The 18,548-nt window shown below is 40.7% G+C and overlaps 1 protein-coding gene across 2 annotated transcripts in view; it reads right to left on the bottom strand.

Moving 5' to 3' along the window:
* The window catches only part of tyw5 (tRNA-yW synthesizing protein 5), a 93,308-nt gene extending 83,667 nt beyond the window's left edge, over positions 1-9,641 (bottom strand). For both annotated transcript variants that reach the window (XM_007239514.4, XM_007239515.4), the window contains exons 1-2: positions 9,477-9,641; positions 4,237-4,391 (exon numbers count right to left, since the gene is read on the bottom strand). In XM_007239514.4, the coding sequence (XP_007239576.1) occupies positions 4,237-4,391; positions 9,477-9,557 (236 nt within the window). In that variant the 5' untranslated portion in view covers positions 9,558-9,641. The remainder of the gene's footprint in view (positions 1-4,236; positions 4,392-9,476) is intronic.
* Between the last annotated feature and the right edge of the window lie 8,907 nt (positions 9,642-18,548).

Below are 18,548 nucleotides of genomic sequence, written 5' to 3'. Positions count from 1 at the left end.
TGGATATTTTACTAAATACAGAAGATTATATAATCTGTCTAGCTGTATTTGAACTGAGCTAAACATTGCTGTTACTGAACTGGAGTTTTAAATACACTTAAGTAATGTAAGTCTAGTCTACTGAAAGCCAGTAATGTTAGTATAAATCTGTACTGCAGTAGAAGTGGATCATTTCAGAAACTTGACTTTATTCCTCCCACCTCCATTATAGGCCACTTTTTTTTTAAAATATTTAAATGTTAGCTTAATTTAAATGAAAAAAAAACTAAAGGCTCTTATTTAAAAAAAAACATAAGCAGTAAATTATCTAAAATTACAACAAATAGAAAATAGAAAAACAGTAAAACATATGTAATACATACTTTTTATATGACCAAAATTAAACTAGACTGAAATCTGACTAAAACTAATAATATCCGATAGACTAAAATGTAACTAAAACTATTATACATTTTAGTGAAAAGACTAAGACTGTATCAAAATCACCTGTCAAAATGAACACTGTGATATACTCTTGTATTTTGCTTTATGTAGTTGCCTGCATTCAGGGAGGGGAATGATCTTTTGATTAAATATAATTTTATAAAAATAAATAAAGTGTTATTGCAATTTAAATTAAACAGACATATAATGTAAAGGGTCTTACATATTTTTTAGTTTATATATTTGTCCCCTTTTTAAAATTAATTTAAAAGCTGTACCCACCTGGCAAGATGTTAACATCCTAGTGTCTGTCCACAAGGCTCTGAGCCTGCTAGTGATTTTGTCCATAACTCCCTTATTCTGTCACTTCTGAGTAAAAATAGAAACCTTTAAGTGTAACAGAAAGTGATTTGATTTATATCGTGATACATATCGATATCGGCTGATATGAAAAACTATATCGTAATAAGATTTTTTTCCATATCGCCCAGCCCTAGGTGACTTTAGGCAAGGAAGATCATGTCCCTCTTCTCCACAGTTGCAGCATATCATGGTACCCTTGCAGGTGGAAGATCCATGCCCAAATTTTTGGCACTTAAAGCATCTAATGGGATTGGGAATGTAGAGGTCAACATCTATTCTCTGATAGCCTATCATGAGCTTTGCAGGGGGGAAGGGTTTGTTAAATTACAAACGTTACAATGTACGTGTTTGTTTTTGATCACTTCTCCAAAGAGTAATACGTCTAACATTAGTGACGTCCTGGGGTGCCAGTTCCTCAGCTATCTCAGACTCTTCCATGTCTTCCAATTCTCTAGTACGAATGACTCCTTTGCAACTGTTAAGTGATGAGTGTAAAGGATTTTATGTTAATACCAGCAAAGGTATTAGCACTTAAAAGATTGTCAGCTTGCACCTTTTTCAGGCACTCAACCAGGATCTGACCAGATCTAAGTTTCTTGGCATCTTTCACAGTCCCAGCAATGGCCATTTTTGAATGGCAAAAGGTGACAGCTTTGTCAGTGGTGTTTCTGATGATAGAGATTCCAAGACAATGAATCTAGGCCAACTCTCATTCGATAAAGCAAAAACAGATGCAGTTGTAAGACGCTGTTCTGTATCATAGTCAGTCATTTTTCTTTTGGGGTTAAGTTTAGGGTCCATATTGAAAAGAGGGAAGATTCATCACCCATATTCCCCACCCACCTTGGAGCCCAACAAGGGGATACATAAAGCCGCGGAACTCCAGCGGATATGTACCAGGGATATAAAAGTGATATACTCGAACAATAGATGTAAACATTGCTCGATTGACCCTGAGCCAGTGCCTTCTAGGGATCTCAGATGAGATACAACCTAGGGCACGACCTGACCAGCCGCTTGATTGGAGCGGGCCACTCCAACCTCCCGTCTATGTGAAGTCGGGGCCAAAGTGCTGTGTTGGGAATATGGTAGCCGCAGCCACCAGTCCCCTCAAGCACCAGGATCCCTTTCTCCACAGACACGGGTCGCACCTCACGGCAAACGAGGCACCTCATTTGTTCGCCTTTTACGAACAGCCCGAGGGGGCTGAGGACCTATTCTACCCCGGGTCCCCACAGGGGGAAGTCCACAAAGAGCATTCGGACATAGGAATTCTTCTGCTCCAGGTGGGTGAGGGCAGTGTGGATCACGGAGGAAATGGCATCCTCTGTGGATAGATTCTTTCTGTATTCGTACTATGTGGATCCATGATGACGTTGATGGTGGCTTTGATGTGGGCCTGAACCAAAGCACTTTGTGACTATCGGAGTGAGGGCTACTGGCCGGTAGTCATTCAGACCTGTCACTGCGGAGCTCTTGGGGACTGGGATAATGCTGGCAGTCTTTAGGCAAGTGGGGACAGCTGCCTGGATGAGGGAAGCGTTAAAGATGTCCGAGAGCTGGTATGCGCAGTCTCACCTGTCCGGGGATGTAGCACCCATCCGGGGATGTTGTCCAGGCCAGCAGGTTTCCGGGGGTTGATCCTCCTTCAGCGTCCTCCTTACTTCTTCTGGTGTCAGGCTGAGGGGCTCTTCTCCTGGTGATTGTGGGAGTCTATTGCTGGGGGGGGTGTCAGGATTCTCAAAGCGGGCGTACAACTTGTTGCGAGCATCAGGGAGGGAGGCAGAAAGTGAGGGTGACACTTCACAGTCAGCTGTTCTGTCGCCCTGAAACAGTGGCAGTTTACCAACATGCAGTTTGTGCACCAACCTTTGTTTATTCAGACGCACAGGCCGCCCCCGGGGCTTTCCCGGATAGCTGGCTGCGGTATGCTCGGAAGAGCTGCAGGCCGGCGAGCTGGAACGCTGAGTCCGGCATGGTGTGGTTCAGCCAGGTTTCCGTGAGACAAATCACAGCGCAGTTACTCATCTCCTCAGAAATGCTCATCCTTAGTCGCAACATGTCCAGCTTGTTATCCAGAGAGCAGACATTAGACAGAAAAAGCGATGGAATCGGCGGTTGGTTAGCATTAGCCTTTAGCCTTGCAAGCACACCGGGTCGCTTCCCCCTCTTATGGTGCCGCTTGCACCAACTCCTCCTGCCCTTTGTCTGCAGCGATCCATCGGAGCTTGGAGGAGCTGTAGTCTGCCCAGTTTAGTTTGGATATTATTGTCCATAGTTGCTGTTTTACTGACCAAACTGTCCTTAATCCTCAAAAGTTCGGTTCTGCTATAACTAACACGCGGTGAAGTTGGGCTCAGAACCGGCATAAAACAGATCAAAACAGGGTGTTCGTTAGGAGCGTGAGAAGCCACTGCACTACTGTGTGCCGCCATCTTAAATCTTAAATATGGAAATTTAGCATCCGATTATATAACACACAAAAAGTAAAAAAGGAGGCTGTTTACCTTGTAATGTCAAGTAGAAAAAATGTACAATAAATCAGTCCCTGCTGTGTAGGTAGTCGATAGCTTGAAAGAGTGAACTAGATAGCTCGAAACAGCGAGCTAGATAGCTTCCACATATACTGGGTTGGGGGGCACAGAAAGTCAAAAATACAGGTGAAAAAACAGCAAGTGGTCCAAAGCCAAATAATATTGTATAACAAACTTTTAACACTCTGGGGAAGGTTACTAGTAAGTTCGGGCGCCAAATTGTAATGGCTGGTAATGGTTGTAATGGTGGGCGAATACTCCCTGAGGAGAGAGCTGCTTATTGGTGGATAGCTACTTGTCCTGTCGTTCATAGGGAAACGCACAGGAGACAGCCGGTGCAGGGTAATGGAGACAATTTATTGGGCTGGGGAGCACCACCCATTACAATCCAGGATAACACAGTAGGCAGAACACTCAGGCTACAACCTGGAACTAAGCACCATGCATCCATATCGGTTCACATCTCAACTCTCTCTCCACATGTACAAGTATTAACATTCTAGACGTTTAACTAGGCACCATGTTCTGTTCTCCTGTTTGCTCTGAGCAAGAAAAACTGCCCACCGTCTAGCCTGTCCATCACAGTAATGTCAAAGTATGAAACTTGGACAAATCCAGATTGTGCTGGGTCTTGTGGTGAGTTTCTACATACTGCTACATACTGCATCAACAAACTGCTCGTGTGATAAACTGGAGAGCATTGCATACAATAGTCAGTCACCACTAGTAGTGACACTAACACTGATATGTGCAGCACACTCTGCACTACATCATTCCTCTCATGGCTGGATTTCCAACTGGCAACAAGCTGCAACATCTGTGGGTAAATCAGATTCTTGATACCTTTTTTTGTCAGTCAGTATATTTAAGCTTATCAGCATTATAATTAATGATATAATTGTATTATTTTGGTCACCTGTATACAAAATTTTTATGCAAGAAGTCCATCTGAGGCAGAGAAGACACATGAATTTTGACCTCCCGGTGACCTCCCCTCTCTGATAGGTAATCCACAGTCCATTTCTCCAGGCATGGCCCTAGAGGCACCCCTCTCAGTACTGCTGGCTTTCTCTGGAAAAAACGTGCAAAAAAATGGACAGTTACTGAATATATACTGCAATATATACTGCAGTCATAATGGGCAATACAACAATATTTAATTGAACTGAAATATTTTTTGTTATTGTGATACTCATTATAATTTATTATTGTATTAAGGTGTGTCTGAAAAGCTTTTTTTTTTCCCATTTTCTCCCCAATTTACACGGCCAATTACCCAACCCACTCATTAGGACTCCCCCCATCACTAGTGATGCCCCAACACACTAGGAGGGTGAAGACTAATACATGCTTCCTCCGATACATGTACGCCAGTCACCAATTCTTTGCTGATGCAGCATTGTCGAGCAGCCAGCGTGCCTGGAGGAAAGCGCAGCAGCTCGGTTCCGGTACATCAGCTCTCAGACGCCCTGTGCTGTGGACATCACCCTAGTAGTGATGTGGGGAGAGAGCGCCATCTACCCACCCGGAGGGAGCAGGGCCAATTTTTCTCCCTCTGAGCGCCGGCAGCTTGATGGCAAAGCTGCATGAGCGGGGGTTCGAACCTGCGACCTCCCGCTCATAGTGGCAGCGCTTTCAAAAGCATTTTTTTTATTTGCTGTTACAGGTCCCAGACAGAAAAAGTATGCTGAATCAACATTTATTTGTCCATCTCTAAATACATGAAAAAAACTTTGATCTCCAATATCAGAATTGATTAATTTGTGCTTATCAATTTTTGTTGGTTAAATGTTCTAATTTTACATGTATTGTCTGTGTTAAACTTTACTTATATGTCCATATACTTTACTTATATGTACATCTTATTTGTCTTCAATTCATATAGCTTGTACTGCGGTCTTGTAGTGTACAAAGGAACATTTACTTTAGTCTAAAAGCTTTCTGAGTGTAGAAGAGCCCAATTCATTCGAAACCATTAAATGAACATTGATTTAATGTCAGAATTTTAACACCTACTGATGCCTATTAGGGAATGTTACATAAATGTTGTTTTCCATTAATGTTAAAAGATGTAATGAAACAAAAAGTCAGTGCAATCAGGGATGATATTTTTCTACATAAATATACAGTGATAAACACTATGTATTGTGAAAATGACTTTAAATGGAGTAAAATGAAATTGTTGACATATCAGCCAGCCTACATAATCCCTAATATGAGTTTAATGTTTGCTTATCCCTAGAATAAGAAGGACAGGTATCGGACTGTAACTGCATTAGAGCATGTATTGGAAAGGTGTCAGACTGTAACTGCATTAGAGCATGTATTAGATGGGTATCAGAGTGTGACTGCATTAGAGCATGTACAGGACTATAACTGCATGTATCTGACTATAATTGCATTAGAGCATGTATCAGAGTGCAACAGCATTAGTGCATATACCAGACAGGTACAGGGCTGTAACTGCATTAGAGCATGTATCAGATTGTAACTGCATTAGTGCATGTATCAGACTGTTACAGGGAATGCATTACAGCACGTATCGATCGGACTGTAACTGCAAAAGATCATGTATCTAACAGTTATCCAACTGTAACTGCATTAGTGTATATATTGAACAGGTATCGGAGTGTAATTACATGAGAGCATGTATTGGACTGTAAATGCATTATCAGACAGGTATCGGACCTTCCACAGCGCAGTTTTAGTAGCGCATGTAACAGAATGTAACTGCATTTTTGCATGTATCAGATGTATCGAGTGTAACTGCATTTGACAACGTATCAAATAGGTATTGGACTGCAACTAAATTGGACAGCTATCGGAGTATAACTGCATTAGAGCATGTATCGGACAGGTATCGGACTGTAACAGCATTAGAGCATGTATAGGACAAGTACTGGAGTGTAAAGTGCATTAGAGCACGTATCGGACAGGAATTGGATTGTAACTGCATTAGAGCATGTATCAGATAGGTATCGGAGAGTAACTGCATTAGAGCCAGAATTGGACAGTTATCGGACTATAACTGCATAAGAGCATGTTTTAGACAACTATCGGTCTATAATTGCATTGGTGCATGAATCATCCTGTAACTGCATTAGAGCATGTATCAGAGCGTACCTGCATTAGAGCGTGTATTAAAAAGGTATCAGACTGTAATTGCACTGGAACATATCAGACAGGTATCAGAGAGTAACTGCATTAGAGCATGTAAGAGATGGGTGTCTCTAGCACTCTAGCAAGTATCGGACAGGTATCAGACAATAACTGCACTGGAGAACGCATCGGATAGGTAACGGAGTGAATCGTCATTAGAGCATGTATGAGACAGTTGTAAGACTGAAAGTGCATTACAAAAATTATCAGACAGGTATCGTACTGTAACTGCATTTGAGCAAGAATCGGACAACATTAGTGCATGTATCACACTGTAATTGCTTTACAGCATGTATCGAAAAGGATTCGGACTTGAACTGCAATAGAGCATGTATCGGACAGGTATCATACTGTAACTGCATAAGACCAAGAATCGGACGACTTTCGGAGTGTAACTGCATTAGAGCATGTATCGGTGTGCAACTGCATTAGCGCATGTATCAGACTGTAACTGCATCAGAGTGTAACTGCATTATCGTACAAGTAAGGCATTGTAACTGCATTAGAGCATGTATCGGACAGGCATCAGAGTGTAACTGCAATAGAGCATGTATCGAACAGGTATTGGAGTGCAAATGAATTAGAGCATGTATCGGACAGGTATCGGAGTGTAAATGCATTGCATTGCATTGCTAGCCTATCCTAAAACACTTTTCTCCATTTTTGTCAATTTTTAGTTTATTACATAATTTGAACAAACTGTCCCCTACACTGTGCCAAAATTTACTGATGATCGGACAAATAGAAATTCTTCAAAATGACCCAAAATAAACTTTTTAACATTGACTTTCATTGAAAGGTTACAAGGTTTTTTCTCTCTCCTGTAAACTTGCAGTCTTGGAAATAAGTGTTTTTCATTGGACAGCGACGATTAGAGCATGTATTAGACAGGTTTTGGAGTGTAACTGCAATAGAGCATGTATTGGACAAGTATCTGAGTGTAACTGCATTAGAGCATGCATCGGACAGGTATCAGAATGTAACTGCGTTAGAGCATGCATCGGACAGGTATCGGAGTGTAACTGCATTAGAGCATGCATCGGACAGGTATCGGAATGTAACTGCGTTAGAGCATGCATCGGACAGGTATCGGAGTGTAACTGCATTAGAGCAAGAATCAGACAACTTTCAGAGTGTAACTGCATTAGTGCATGTATCGCACTGTAATTGCATTACAGCATTATCGAACAGGTTTCGGACTTGAACTGCAATAGAGCATGTATCGGACAGGTATCGGAGTGTAACTGCAATAGAGCATGTATCGGACAGGTATCGGAGTGTAAATGCATTGCATTGCATTGCTAGCCTATCCTAAAACACTTTTCTCCATTTTTGTCAATTTTTAGTTTATTACATAATTTGAACAAACAAACTGTCCCCTACACTGTGCCAAAATTTACTGATGATCGGACAAATAGAAATTCTTCAAAATGACCCAAAATAAACTTAGAGCATGTATCGGATAGGCATCGGAGTGTAACTGCATTGCCAGACAAGTATGGCATTTTAACTGCATTAGAGCATGTATCGGACAGGAATAGCAGCATAACTGCATTAGAGCATTATCGGACAGGTATCGGAGTGTAACTGCATTAAAGCATGTATCAGACAGTTATGGCCATGTAACTGTATTAGAGCATGTATCGGACAGGTATCAGAGTGTAACTGCATTATCGGACAAGTATGGCATTGCAACTGCATTAGCGTATGTTTCGGACAGGTATCAGAGTGTAAATGCATTATGTCGCTATCTTATGACAAATATTTATCTCCATTTTTGTCGATTTTTAGTATACTACATAAATTGAACAAACAAACTGTCCCTTACACTGTGCCAAATTTCTTGATGAACGGACCAATAGAAACACTTCAGAATTACCCAAAATAAACTCTTTTCACAGTGACTTCCAATGGAAGTTTGCAAGGTTTTTTCTCTCTCCTGTAAAGTTGCAGTCTTGGAGATAAGTATTTTTCATTGGACAGCGACGATTAGAGCATGTATCAGACAGGATTCTGAGTGTAACTGCAATAGAGCATGTATTGGACAAGTATGGCAAGTGTAACTGCAATAGAGGATGTATTGGACAGGTATGGCAAGTGTAACTGCAATAGAGGATGTATTGGACAGGTATGGCAGTGTCAGACAGGAATCGGAGTGTAACTGCATTAGAGCCTTTATCAAACAGGAATCGGAGTGATACTGTATTAGAGCATGTATCAGACAGGTATGGCAGTGTAACTGCATTAGAGCATGTATTGAACAGGCATCAGAGTGTAACTGCATTAGATCATGCATCGGACAGGTATCGGAGTGTAACTGCATTAGAGCATGCATCGGACAGGTATCGGAGTGTAACTGCATTAGAGCATGCATCGGACAGGTATCGGAGTGTAAATGCATTAAAGCAAGCATCGGACAGGTATCGGAGTGTAACTGCATTAGAGCATTTATCGCACAGGTATCGGAGTGTAACTGCATTAGAGCATGTATCAGACAGGTATCAGAGTGTAACTGCATTAGATCATGCATCGGACAGGTATCGGAGTGTAACTGCATTAGAGCATGCATCGGACAGGTATCGGAGTGTAACTGCATTAGAGCATGCATCGGACAGGTATCAGAGTGTAACTGCATTAGAGCATTTATCGCACAGTTATCGGAGTGTAACTGCATTAGAGCATGTATCAGACAGGTATCAGAGTGTAACTGCATTAGAGCATGTATCGGACAGGAATGTCAGTGTAAGTGCATTAGAGCATTTATTGAACAGGTATAGCAGTGTTACTGCTTTAAAGCATTTATCGAACAGGTATCGGCGTTTAACTGTATTAGAGCATGTATTGGACAGGTATCGGAGTGTAACTGCATTAGAGCATGTATCAGACAGGTATCGGAGTGTAACTGCATTAGAGCATGTCTCGGAAAGGCATTGGAGTGTTCTTGCTGCACAGCTTAAGGTAAACGGCAAAATCCCAAATCACAAATCCAGTATTTACCAGAGGATAGATCTTCTTCAGGAAGCGCTCTTTGTCCACATCTGTGAACACAGTCACATCCACCCTCTCCTGAAGTTCCATACAAAGACCTGTTAAACAAACCTTTACAAAATTATCTGCCTGAGTACGTTTTCCTTATACAACTTCTGACCAGAGAGTCTCTAGAGAAGAGAATCTTTACTTTAGAGTATATTCCGGGTTTATCGCACCACCAGAGGGAGCTCCTCTGTGAGTCTAATATTGTTCATATGGAGTTTCTAAAGAAAATCAGAGTTTTTAAATGTTTGGTATTTTTAAACTGAACAATGTTGTCATTTCCTCAACACAGCAGTATATCAAATGTTTCAGCACTGAAGACACAATTTTTAAAGCTTAAAAATTTCAGTTATAAACCTTTAAACTCTGACTAACCCCAGCATCAGCTCACCAACCAGTAGCTCACAGTAGTAGAAATACAGCCGCTTTGCTCCCTAAAGCCCGTTTACTCTGAACATTTAGGAAATATACAGGTATTTTTTCGTTTTAAAAAGACTTCAGTCTTTTTTATTATGCATTCTTTTTTAATATTTAAAAACTATTAGAGATTTTAACTCTAACTCCGTTCATCCTTATTAAGTGAGGACTCCCTCGCCGCCTCCCTCTAGCGGTCTTTTACTGATATAGCGGGGGAACTGGAAGTGGGCAGTCTATAAACCGGCGGCTCTGTGCTTGACTGTGTGTCTCTTATATCCTCCCCGCAAACGGGTTTATTAATCAGTTCATATTTTTAATATTAATAATAATTTTTATCTTCCTAACCATTCATTTTTATTTTTAGCTAACTGTTCAAATAATCAACATGCACACAGTTAACACTAAGCAGTAATGTATTACAGCTATTGGCAAAATATAAGATGTGTCTAGGAACGTTTATAGTTGGGTTGAATGACAGAGGGACAAATGGGTTGCGTCCCATTTAGCGCCTAGTACAGTTCAGAGGGAACAAGATTCAAAGTGTTTTAGCCTTAAACTGTTTGTTCTTCATCCCTAAAAGAAACTTTTTAATCTACATTAAAAATGTGACTCCAGCTCAGAGATAACAAAAGCAGCACGACTTTAACAGAACTATATTACTGGAAAACACCACCACTTGTTTATTATTTACTAGCTCTTTATTCACTGTTAACTTCTGTTTAATAAGTTACTGGTCACTGTTTACACTGGGAACCTATTTGTGCATAATCTTATAGTTTTATAGCTTTGTTTTATCTTATATTCTTAATTATTATTTAATATTTATATTGTTATTATAATTGTTTTGTTTAATGACATAGGCTAAAAAACAATCCTAAACTTGAGGACAATTTTTATCACACTTATTCAAGTGTCAAGGTAAAGGTTTGCAATTGTTGTAGAAAAGAAAATGAAAGATGGGTCCACACCCACCCCTCATCTGGGGTACAACTCCCCTACGTGTTTGTTTGATAGAGAGTCGCAGACAGGTGGAGTGAAGTTGAAAGCAAACCAAGTTTTTATTACAAAGTACTGAATATTCAGGAGAACCCACACATGAAAGACCGTCTAACAGCCGTCCCAGTATAAGTTCTGACCCCCCTCTGATCTGACTCCATGTTTTATACCCCAAATGACGTGAAACCTGCTGATGAGGCGTTGCTAAAATCATCTCATGTTAGTATGCATAATTTCACGTGTTAGTACTCAAGTTTCACAGGTCTGACCGGACCACTAGTGTTTGGCCTTGACTGTGTCAAGAGAGAGAGAAAGGCCGCACTGTTCGTCCCGAAGTCTCCTTTGTATCAATTCAGTTCGTACAGAGTGCACTAGCTGATGATTGATGGCCGTTAGTCAGAGACATGCAGTGAACGAAATGCTTCAAGCATGAGCTACGCAAGTCACACAATAGATCTCATGTGTTATATGTTAATGTGTTAGTAACGCGTGGTTAGTCTGCCATATAATAGATGTGTTAGTCACATGCCTGATCAAACAATGTTTTACTATATGTGTAAAGAACATATATTGTGGTTATTGGTTAATCTTCTATATAAATGCGTATAAAATACACTGTGAGTAATAGAAATGCATATCAAACACAATGTGAGTATTGGTTAATGCATATAAGATACAAGGTTTCACACTTTTATGTAATTATAGATACTAAGTTAAGTAATCATAATTGAAAGATATTTGCAATACACCCAAGGTATAATAAATGGTTACTCTTCACTACCAATATAGCAAACAGTTGTATTAATGGCAAGCCGTTGACACAATGTTGATGTATTCATGCACATCCGTTTTCTTTGATTTAACATTGATTTAATGTTGTGGTTTAATATGTACTGTTTCTATTAAAGTATAAAAGCCCCAATCATGTAAAACCTTTTAACCTCTTAAACCTGTTAATTCAATTAACATTGTTTTTCACTATCAACTTTAAAAGATATAATGCAACATTATAATGCAACATGTATTCTGTGTTCCTTACTCTCAGAATAGTAAGTAGTGGAGTAGAGAGAAAATAGTAGAAAGAAAGGAGTATAGATTAAGGAGTAAATAGAAGGAGTAAACTAAGGCATAGGGAGTATAAAAAAGGAGCAGGGAGTAGAAAACAAGTAAGAGTTAGTAGTAGTAGAGAGTAGGGAATAGAGTGTTGAGAATAAGCAGCAGGAGTAGATGGTAAGCAGTAAGAAAATAGAGAAAAGGGATTAGTCAAAATGTTTCCTGTTGGTGGCGCAAGCAGTCACTTTATCCACTCTGGGAACAAAACATGGTGCTTTTTTGTTTGTATTGTTGCTTAAACACGATCTGAATTTGCAATCATGCAAGAGTTTGCTATCAGGACAACCAGCACCCACATCTATGACCGGCAGACCCTTCTAAACCTGCAAAATCCATCAAAAACTGCACTTTCGGCAGGTCTACAAGCGGAGCTGTGTACGCTAGGCCTGCTAAGATCTGCGCCTTATCCTGAGCCTGCTGGCCCGAAGAAGGCTCCCCACAAACAGTGCGCAAGGAGCTAAGAGTGCGGTAGGAGGGCCAGAGTCTGCGCTAACTAATAGCTACTAATAGCTAACACCAGCTGGCCAGCCATCCCATCCTTCCTGCTCTCCAATATCTGCTCCCTGGTGAATAAACTGGACTACCTCCAGAGAAAGCGGAAGGCCTAGACTGCTGTGTGTTCGTTTTCACAGAGACATGGTTAACGAATTCCATCCCGGACTCCGCCATTTAGCTGGAAGGCCTGGTCTCCATCCATGCAGACTGCAAAGCAGAGCTGTCCGTTAAGGCCCGCTGAGGGGGCCTATTGTTGACATCAACACAGCATGGTCTCTTTACCATCCACCCTATTCTCACCATATAGTAGTTAAAGCCCTCAGCACTATTAAAAAAACAGGAGAGGACAGGCTTGAGGCCTTCTTTCTGAAGCTTGCATCTCCAATCATTCTTAATTATAGCATATATTTTTGATCTCCCCATTTTATTAAGCAGAATTCCCAGGATCTGAAAAACAGCCCCAGTAATACCACTCCACAAAAGTGGTGACATTGTAGACCTCAACAAATTTAGACCAATCTCTAAAACTAAAATTTTTGAATCCCTAGTGAATGACCAACTCAAGACATTTCTCAGTATAAACTCAATCCTATCAGAACATCAATCTGGTTTTAGAGAGAGGCACAGCACAATAACTGCTACTATTCTGATCCTTAATGATGTTTTAACCTCCATTGATAAAAAAAAACACTGTGCAGCCATTTTCATTGATCTCTCTAAAGCTTTTGATACAGCTGATTATTCTCTACTTTTAAAAAGTTTACAAAACATCGGCTTCGACCACAATGCCTTAGAATGGTTTAGAAATTACTTATCTCATACATAGGAAATTTGGCAGTGTTAAATCAACACTGTTAGTGTTAAATCCACACTTATTTGATTTAACACTAACAGTGTTGATTTAACACTACCATATTTCCTGTGTAGAAAGCAGTGTGTAGTCCTGGGACAAAGTAGATCAGAACCGCTACCCATCTCTAAAGGTGTCCCACAAGGATCAATCCTTGGCCCAATATTATTTTATATATATATATATATATATATATATATATATATATATATATATATATATATATATATATATATATATAGACAATGAATTGTCACCTCCATTGTGGACTGTAAAATACATTTATATGCTGATGACACAATTTTTTATTGCTCAGCTGACCACATTAGTGCGGCAGTAGTTTTCTCAAGTTTAAAACAAGTTTAAAAGCTGAGAAAACCAAATACATGCTGTTCTCCAGATGGTTTAACATTGATTTTAATTCACTTAAAATTACAACTTTGAAGGGTTCTAATGTGGAAAGAGTTAGTGAATATAAAAACCTTGGCATATGGCTAGACAACAAATTTACTTTTAAGCACCATATTAACAAGCTTTCGGGTAAGCTAAGGCAAAAACTCGGCTTCCTATAAAAAAATAAATCATGCTTCCCAATTCACTCAAGAAAAAACATTGTGGAAGCAACGTTTTTTATCTATGCTTATGATGATGTGATTTATAGATATGCATCAGCAACTACACTTAAACCACTAGATTCTGTATATCATGTGGTGCTTAGATTCATTACTGGCGACCCGTACAGTACACATTCACTTTATAAAAAGTTGGATGGTCTTCTCTTGATGTGTGTCGGAAAAACACATTGGTTTATTTTCATTTTAAAGCACTTTCTCACCAAATGCCACGGTACATCTCACAAAAACTTATTAAAAATAACACAACCTACCAGACTCACTCCAGTGATTGGATCACCTTTCAGGTACCAGGAATTCACTACAGGAAACTCTAAAACTCTGCTCACTGGTGTCACTAAATCATTTTAAACTCCTAGTTTCTAACCACCTTCAGACAGCCTGCCACTGTTTTAGCTCATTTTAGTTTTTTATGATCTTTGGTATGTTTTAAGTTTCTTTCTTTATTTTTTAGTTAATTTAAATTTTTAATTGGTTTGTTTTAGCTGTTTTTCTGTTGTTATTTTTAGTTTCTTACTTTTCTTTTATTATTTAAAGGTAGTGCTGATTTATATTTTACCCTTTTATGTGTTTAGTTTTTATTTATTCATCTGTAGTTAAATTTTTATTAGTTCTATTACCCTTTTTTACCTATGATTTTATGATTCCTACTCCTAAATTATTATTTTTACCTTATTTGTTTTATATCTTAATACTTTTTAAATTATTGTCCTTTTTTTAAAAATAATTCTTATACCTTATTATAATGCTCGTTTTTTTATGCTTTTTTAATTACTTATTTTATTCTCTCTACTTTTGTTGTTGTTGTTTCTGTCAATCCCTTCCCTATGTAATTGCTCGGCTGCATTATAAATGAGGGCCACCCTCAATGTACTCCGAGTTTAAATAAAGGTTGATTGATTGATGGTGTAACAATGCTGCGCTGGTCTCCAGCAACTGCTCGCCCGCTGGTGGAGTTTGTTGTAGTCAGAGCCAGGTCATTTTATTTGCAGAGAGAGCCAAACACTGTGTACATAATAGCAGTGTATGTAGCACCTAATGCTGATGCTAACAGTGCTCTTCACGAGCTGTACAGTGCCATCATTAAACTCTAGAACTCTCACGCTGACGTTTATTGTTGCTGGAGATTTTAATCACAGCAACCTGAAGACTTTGCTGCCCAGCTTTCACCAGCATGTGGACTATCCAACGTGTGGGGCTAATGTGCTGAAACTTGTTTGCACAAACATTCCCAGAGTGTACAGAGTAGAGCCATGCCACTACAACGGCTACTCAGAACACAATTCAGTGATGCTCATACCAGCATACAGACAGCTCATCAGACATGCCAAATTAGAGAAGAAGCAAGTGACAACCTGCCCTTCAGGAGCCATCTCTGATCTTCCAGACTGTTTTGAACACATTGAGTGGGACATGTTCAGAGAAGCTGCAACATCTGATGATTCAATCAACCTGGAAGCAAGTGCATTGATGATGTTACTGTCGCCAAAAACATCACAACCCAATCAGAAGCCCTGGATGTCTGCAGAGGTGTGTGTGCTGCTGAGAACCCGGGACACAATCAGGGGACAGGGCAGGCCTCAAAACAGCCAGAGCCAAGCTTCCTTAGGGCATCAGAGAGGCAAAGCGCACCTACGCAAAGAAAAAAAAAAATCACAAAATGTCTATAACTGCTATATTAAGCTACAGTTATTAAATCTGTGTACTGAACATAAATATATATCCTTATAAATGTCAGAAATAAACATAACTAATGATAAATTATAGTTACTGTGCAGATTTTTAAGTATATTGAATTTTTATTGAATATTTATATTATATTAGTGGTATAAAAGTGATTGTGTGTGGTATAGTGACTGGGGAGCGCAGTGCGCGTGGTGATCGTGATCGTTTTTCAGGGGATCATTCGTGCACTGCTTTTTTCTGCCGCCAAGATAGAAACTTGCCAGAAATTTACCTGAACTCACAACATTTTCAGACCCCCACACCCATCGGCGTTAATATATTCCAAAAGTCCAACGCTATTTTAAGGACGCGTGTGCAAGGTGTAAAAATAGACTGTTGACGATCTTCTGAAGTCCACAACAATCCTCCTTGGTCTTCTCTGCGTTCAGAGAGAGATTGTTGTTTTTGCACCAGGAGGCCAGGCGGCTCACCTCGCTCCTGTAGTGTAACTCATCATTATTGCTGATGAGACCCACCACCGATTCGTGTCATCCGCAAACTTGACGAAGAGGTTGAAGGTGTGTGCTGGTGTGCAGTCGTGGGTCAGCAGAGTGAACAGAAGGGGGCTCAGCACACATCCTTGGGGAGCCCCTGTGTTCATTGTGGTGATGCTGGATGTGCTGCTGCCAACCCGCACTGCCTGTGGTCATCTGGTCAGGATGTCTAACAGCCAGTTGCACAGTGAAGTGCTCAGCCCCAGACTGTCCAGTTTGTGTATGAGCTGTTGGGGGACGACTGTGTTGAATGCTGAGCTGAAGTTAACAAATAGAATTTTGACATAGGTGTCCTTCTTGTCCAGGTGTGTGAGGGCTGAGTGAAGAACAGTGGAGATCGGTCAAGCGATTTGACCGATATGCAAACTACTAGGGCTCCAGGGAGAGGGGGAGCGAAGACTTGATGTGGTGCATGATTAGTTGTTTGAAGCACTTCATGAGGAAGGGGGTGAGTGCAACCGGATGATTGTCATTGAGACAGGATGGCGATGCCTTTTTTGGGACAGGGATGATGGTGGTGGCTTTGAAGCATGTGGGAACCACAGCCTGACTCAGAGAGGTGTTATAAATGTCAGTACAAACCTCTGCGAGTTCCCAGGCACAGTCCTTCAGCACACGACCAGGAATGTTGTCAGGCCCAGGACCTTTTCGAGCATTGATCCTGCTGAATGCCCTCCTCACAATGTCTGGGGACAGCGTCAGCACCTGGTCACCAGGTGGAAGGATGGATTTCTGGGCGGGTGTGTTGAGTGGCTCGAACCTTGCGAAGAAATCATTCAGGCCGTTCAGCAGAGATGTGTCGCTGTCGCAGGTCTTTGGATGGGGTTTATAGCCTGTAATAGACTGAATTCCCTGCCACAGGTTCCGTGTGTCTCTGCTGTCACTGAACCGTTGGGAAATCTTCTTTGAGTACAGCCTCTTACCTTTCCTGATCCCGCGGGACAGGTTGGCCCTAGCTGTCCTCAGGCCTGCCTGGTCTCCTGCTGTGAAGGCTCCATTTCTAGCCTTCCGGAGCTTGTGGACCTCTCCTGTCAGCCATGGCTTCTGATTAGCCAGAACACTGATGGTCCTGAGGTCGGTTACATCATCAGTGCACTTGGTGATGTAGGCAGAGACAGTTTCTATGTACTCCTGAATATCTGTGGAGTTGTTGTGGGTGGCACCCTCTCTGAACATGTTCCAGTCTGTTGTGCTGAAACAGTCCTGAAGTCCCTCTGGCCACACTCGTACCTGCTTAAGAACTGTTTTGGTGACTTTTACCAGTGGTCTGTAAGCTGACATTAGCATAACGGTGAGGTAATCAGAGGCTCCAAGGTGGAGGAGGGGGGAGGCTTTGTAGGCTGTGTGTGGTGAAGACCTGGTCCACAATGTGTTGTTACCCCTGGTTGGAAAGTCTATGTGTTTAAAAAGTCCATAAACCATACTCTTTGGGTCTGCATGGTTGAAATCTCTAGCCAGAATGAGGAAAGCATCTGGGTGTGCTGTCTGCTGTTCACTGATGTACTGGTACAGTTCATTCAGTGCTTCACTCCTCACGCTGTTGTTGGAGGATGGAGGAAGATAAACAGCAGCGATCAGCACAGTGGAGAAATCTCTCAGTAGATAGAACGGTCAGCATTTGATAGTTGAGCAGTGTTTGCAGACCACAGCAGCATTTCGACATGAAGCATCGCTGATGTAAACACAGAGTCCGCCACTGCGGGGCTTAAAGCAGAAACTCGCGGCTGTAGGTTTGTTTCAGGACGTGAGCGCACGACAAAGACTTACAAAAACACTGCGACTTACATGACAAAAAACACGAAAACGCTGTTTCCACACGCAGGAAAATGGAAAGTACTTATGTCTCCTAGATCATCAGTGGATCTAATAAAGTCCACAGTGAGTTTATAAAAAAGTTGGTGGTTTTCATGCAGTGGCCAGTCTGTATATGTAGATGTCATCTGTCTTTATAATCGAGGATACATAATGCCTGAACTATGTTTACTTTTTTTTTTTGGTTGTTTTTAGGCTGGTTAAGTATGGCTTTGGACCCAACCAAGGCCATATCACAGTCTGGGATCATTTTCTGCGCATGCATGAAAAGGATACTACCTTATTTCTTAGTATGGACCTCAGAAGAAGTCCTACTGAACAAGACATGGCCCTCATTGCCTTCTACAAGCCCTAATGTGGAATGGGCCCGACCCCTGAATTGTGGACTTGAAGGTAGTTCCGGTTACAAGTAAAAGTTGTAAAAAAAAAAAAAAAAGAAAAAGAAAAAAAAAGAAAAAATAATAATAAATAAATAATTTATTAAAAACATTTTTTTTACTGA

The sequence above is a fragment of the Astyanax mexicanus genome, chromosome 11, assembly GCF_023375975.1.
Source record: "Astyanax mexicanus isolate ESR-SI-001 chromosome 11, AstMex3_surface, whole genome shotgun sequence".
Taxonomy (NCBI): Eukaryota; Metazoa; Chordata; class Actinopteri; order Characiformes; family Acestrorhamphidae; genus Astyanax; species Astyanax mexicanus.
The sequence above is the reverse complement of the archived record's forward strand: the minus strand, read 5'-3'. Positions and strand labels throughout refer to the sequence as shown.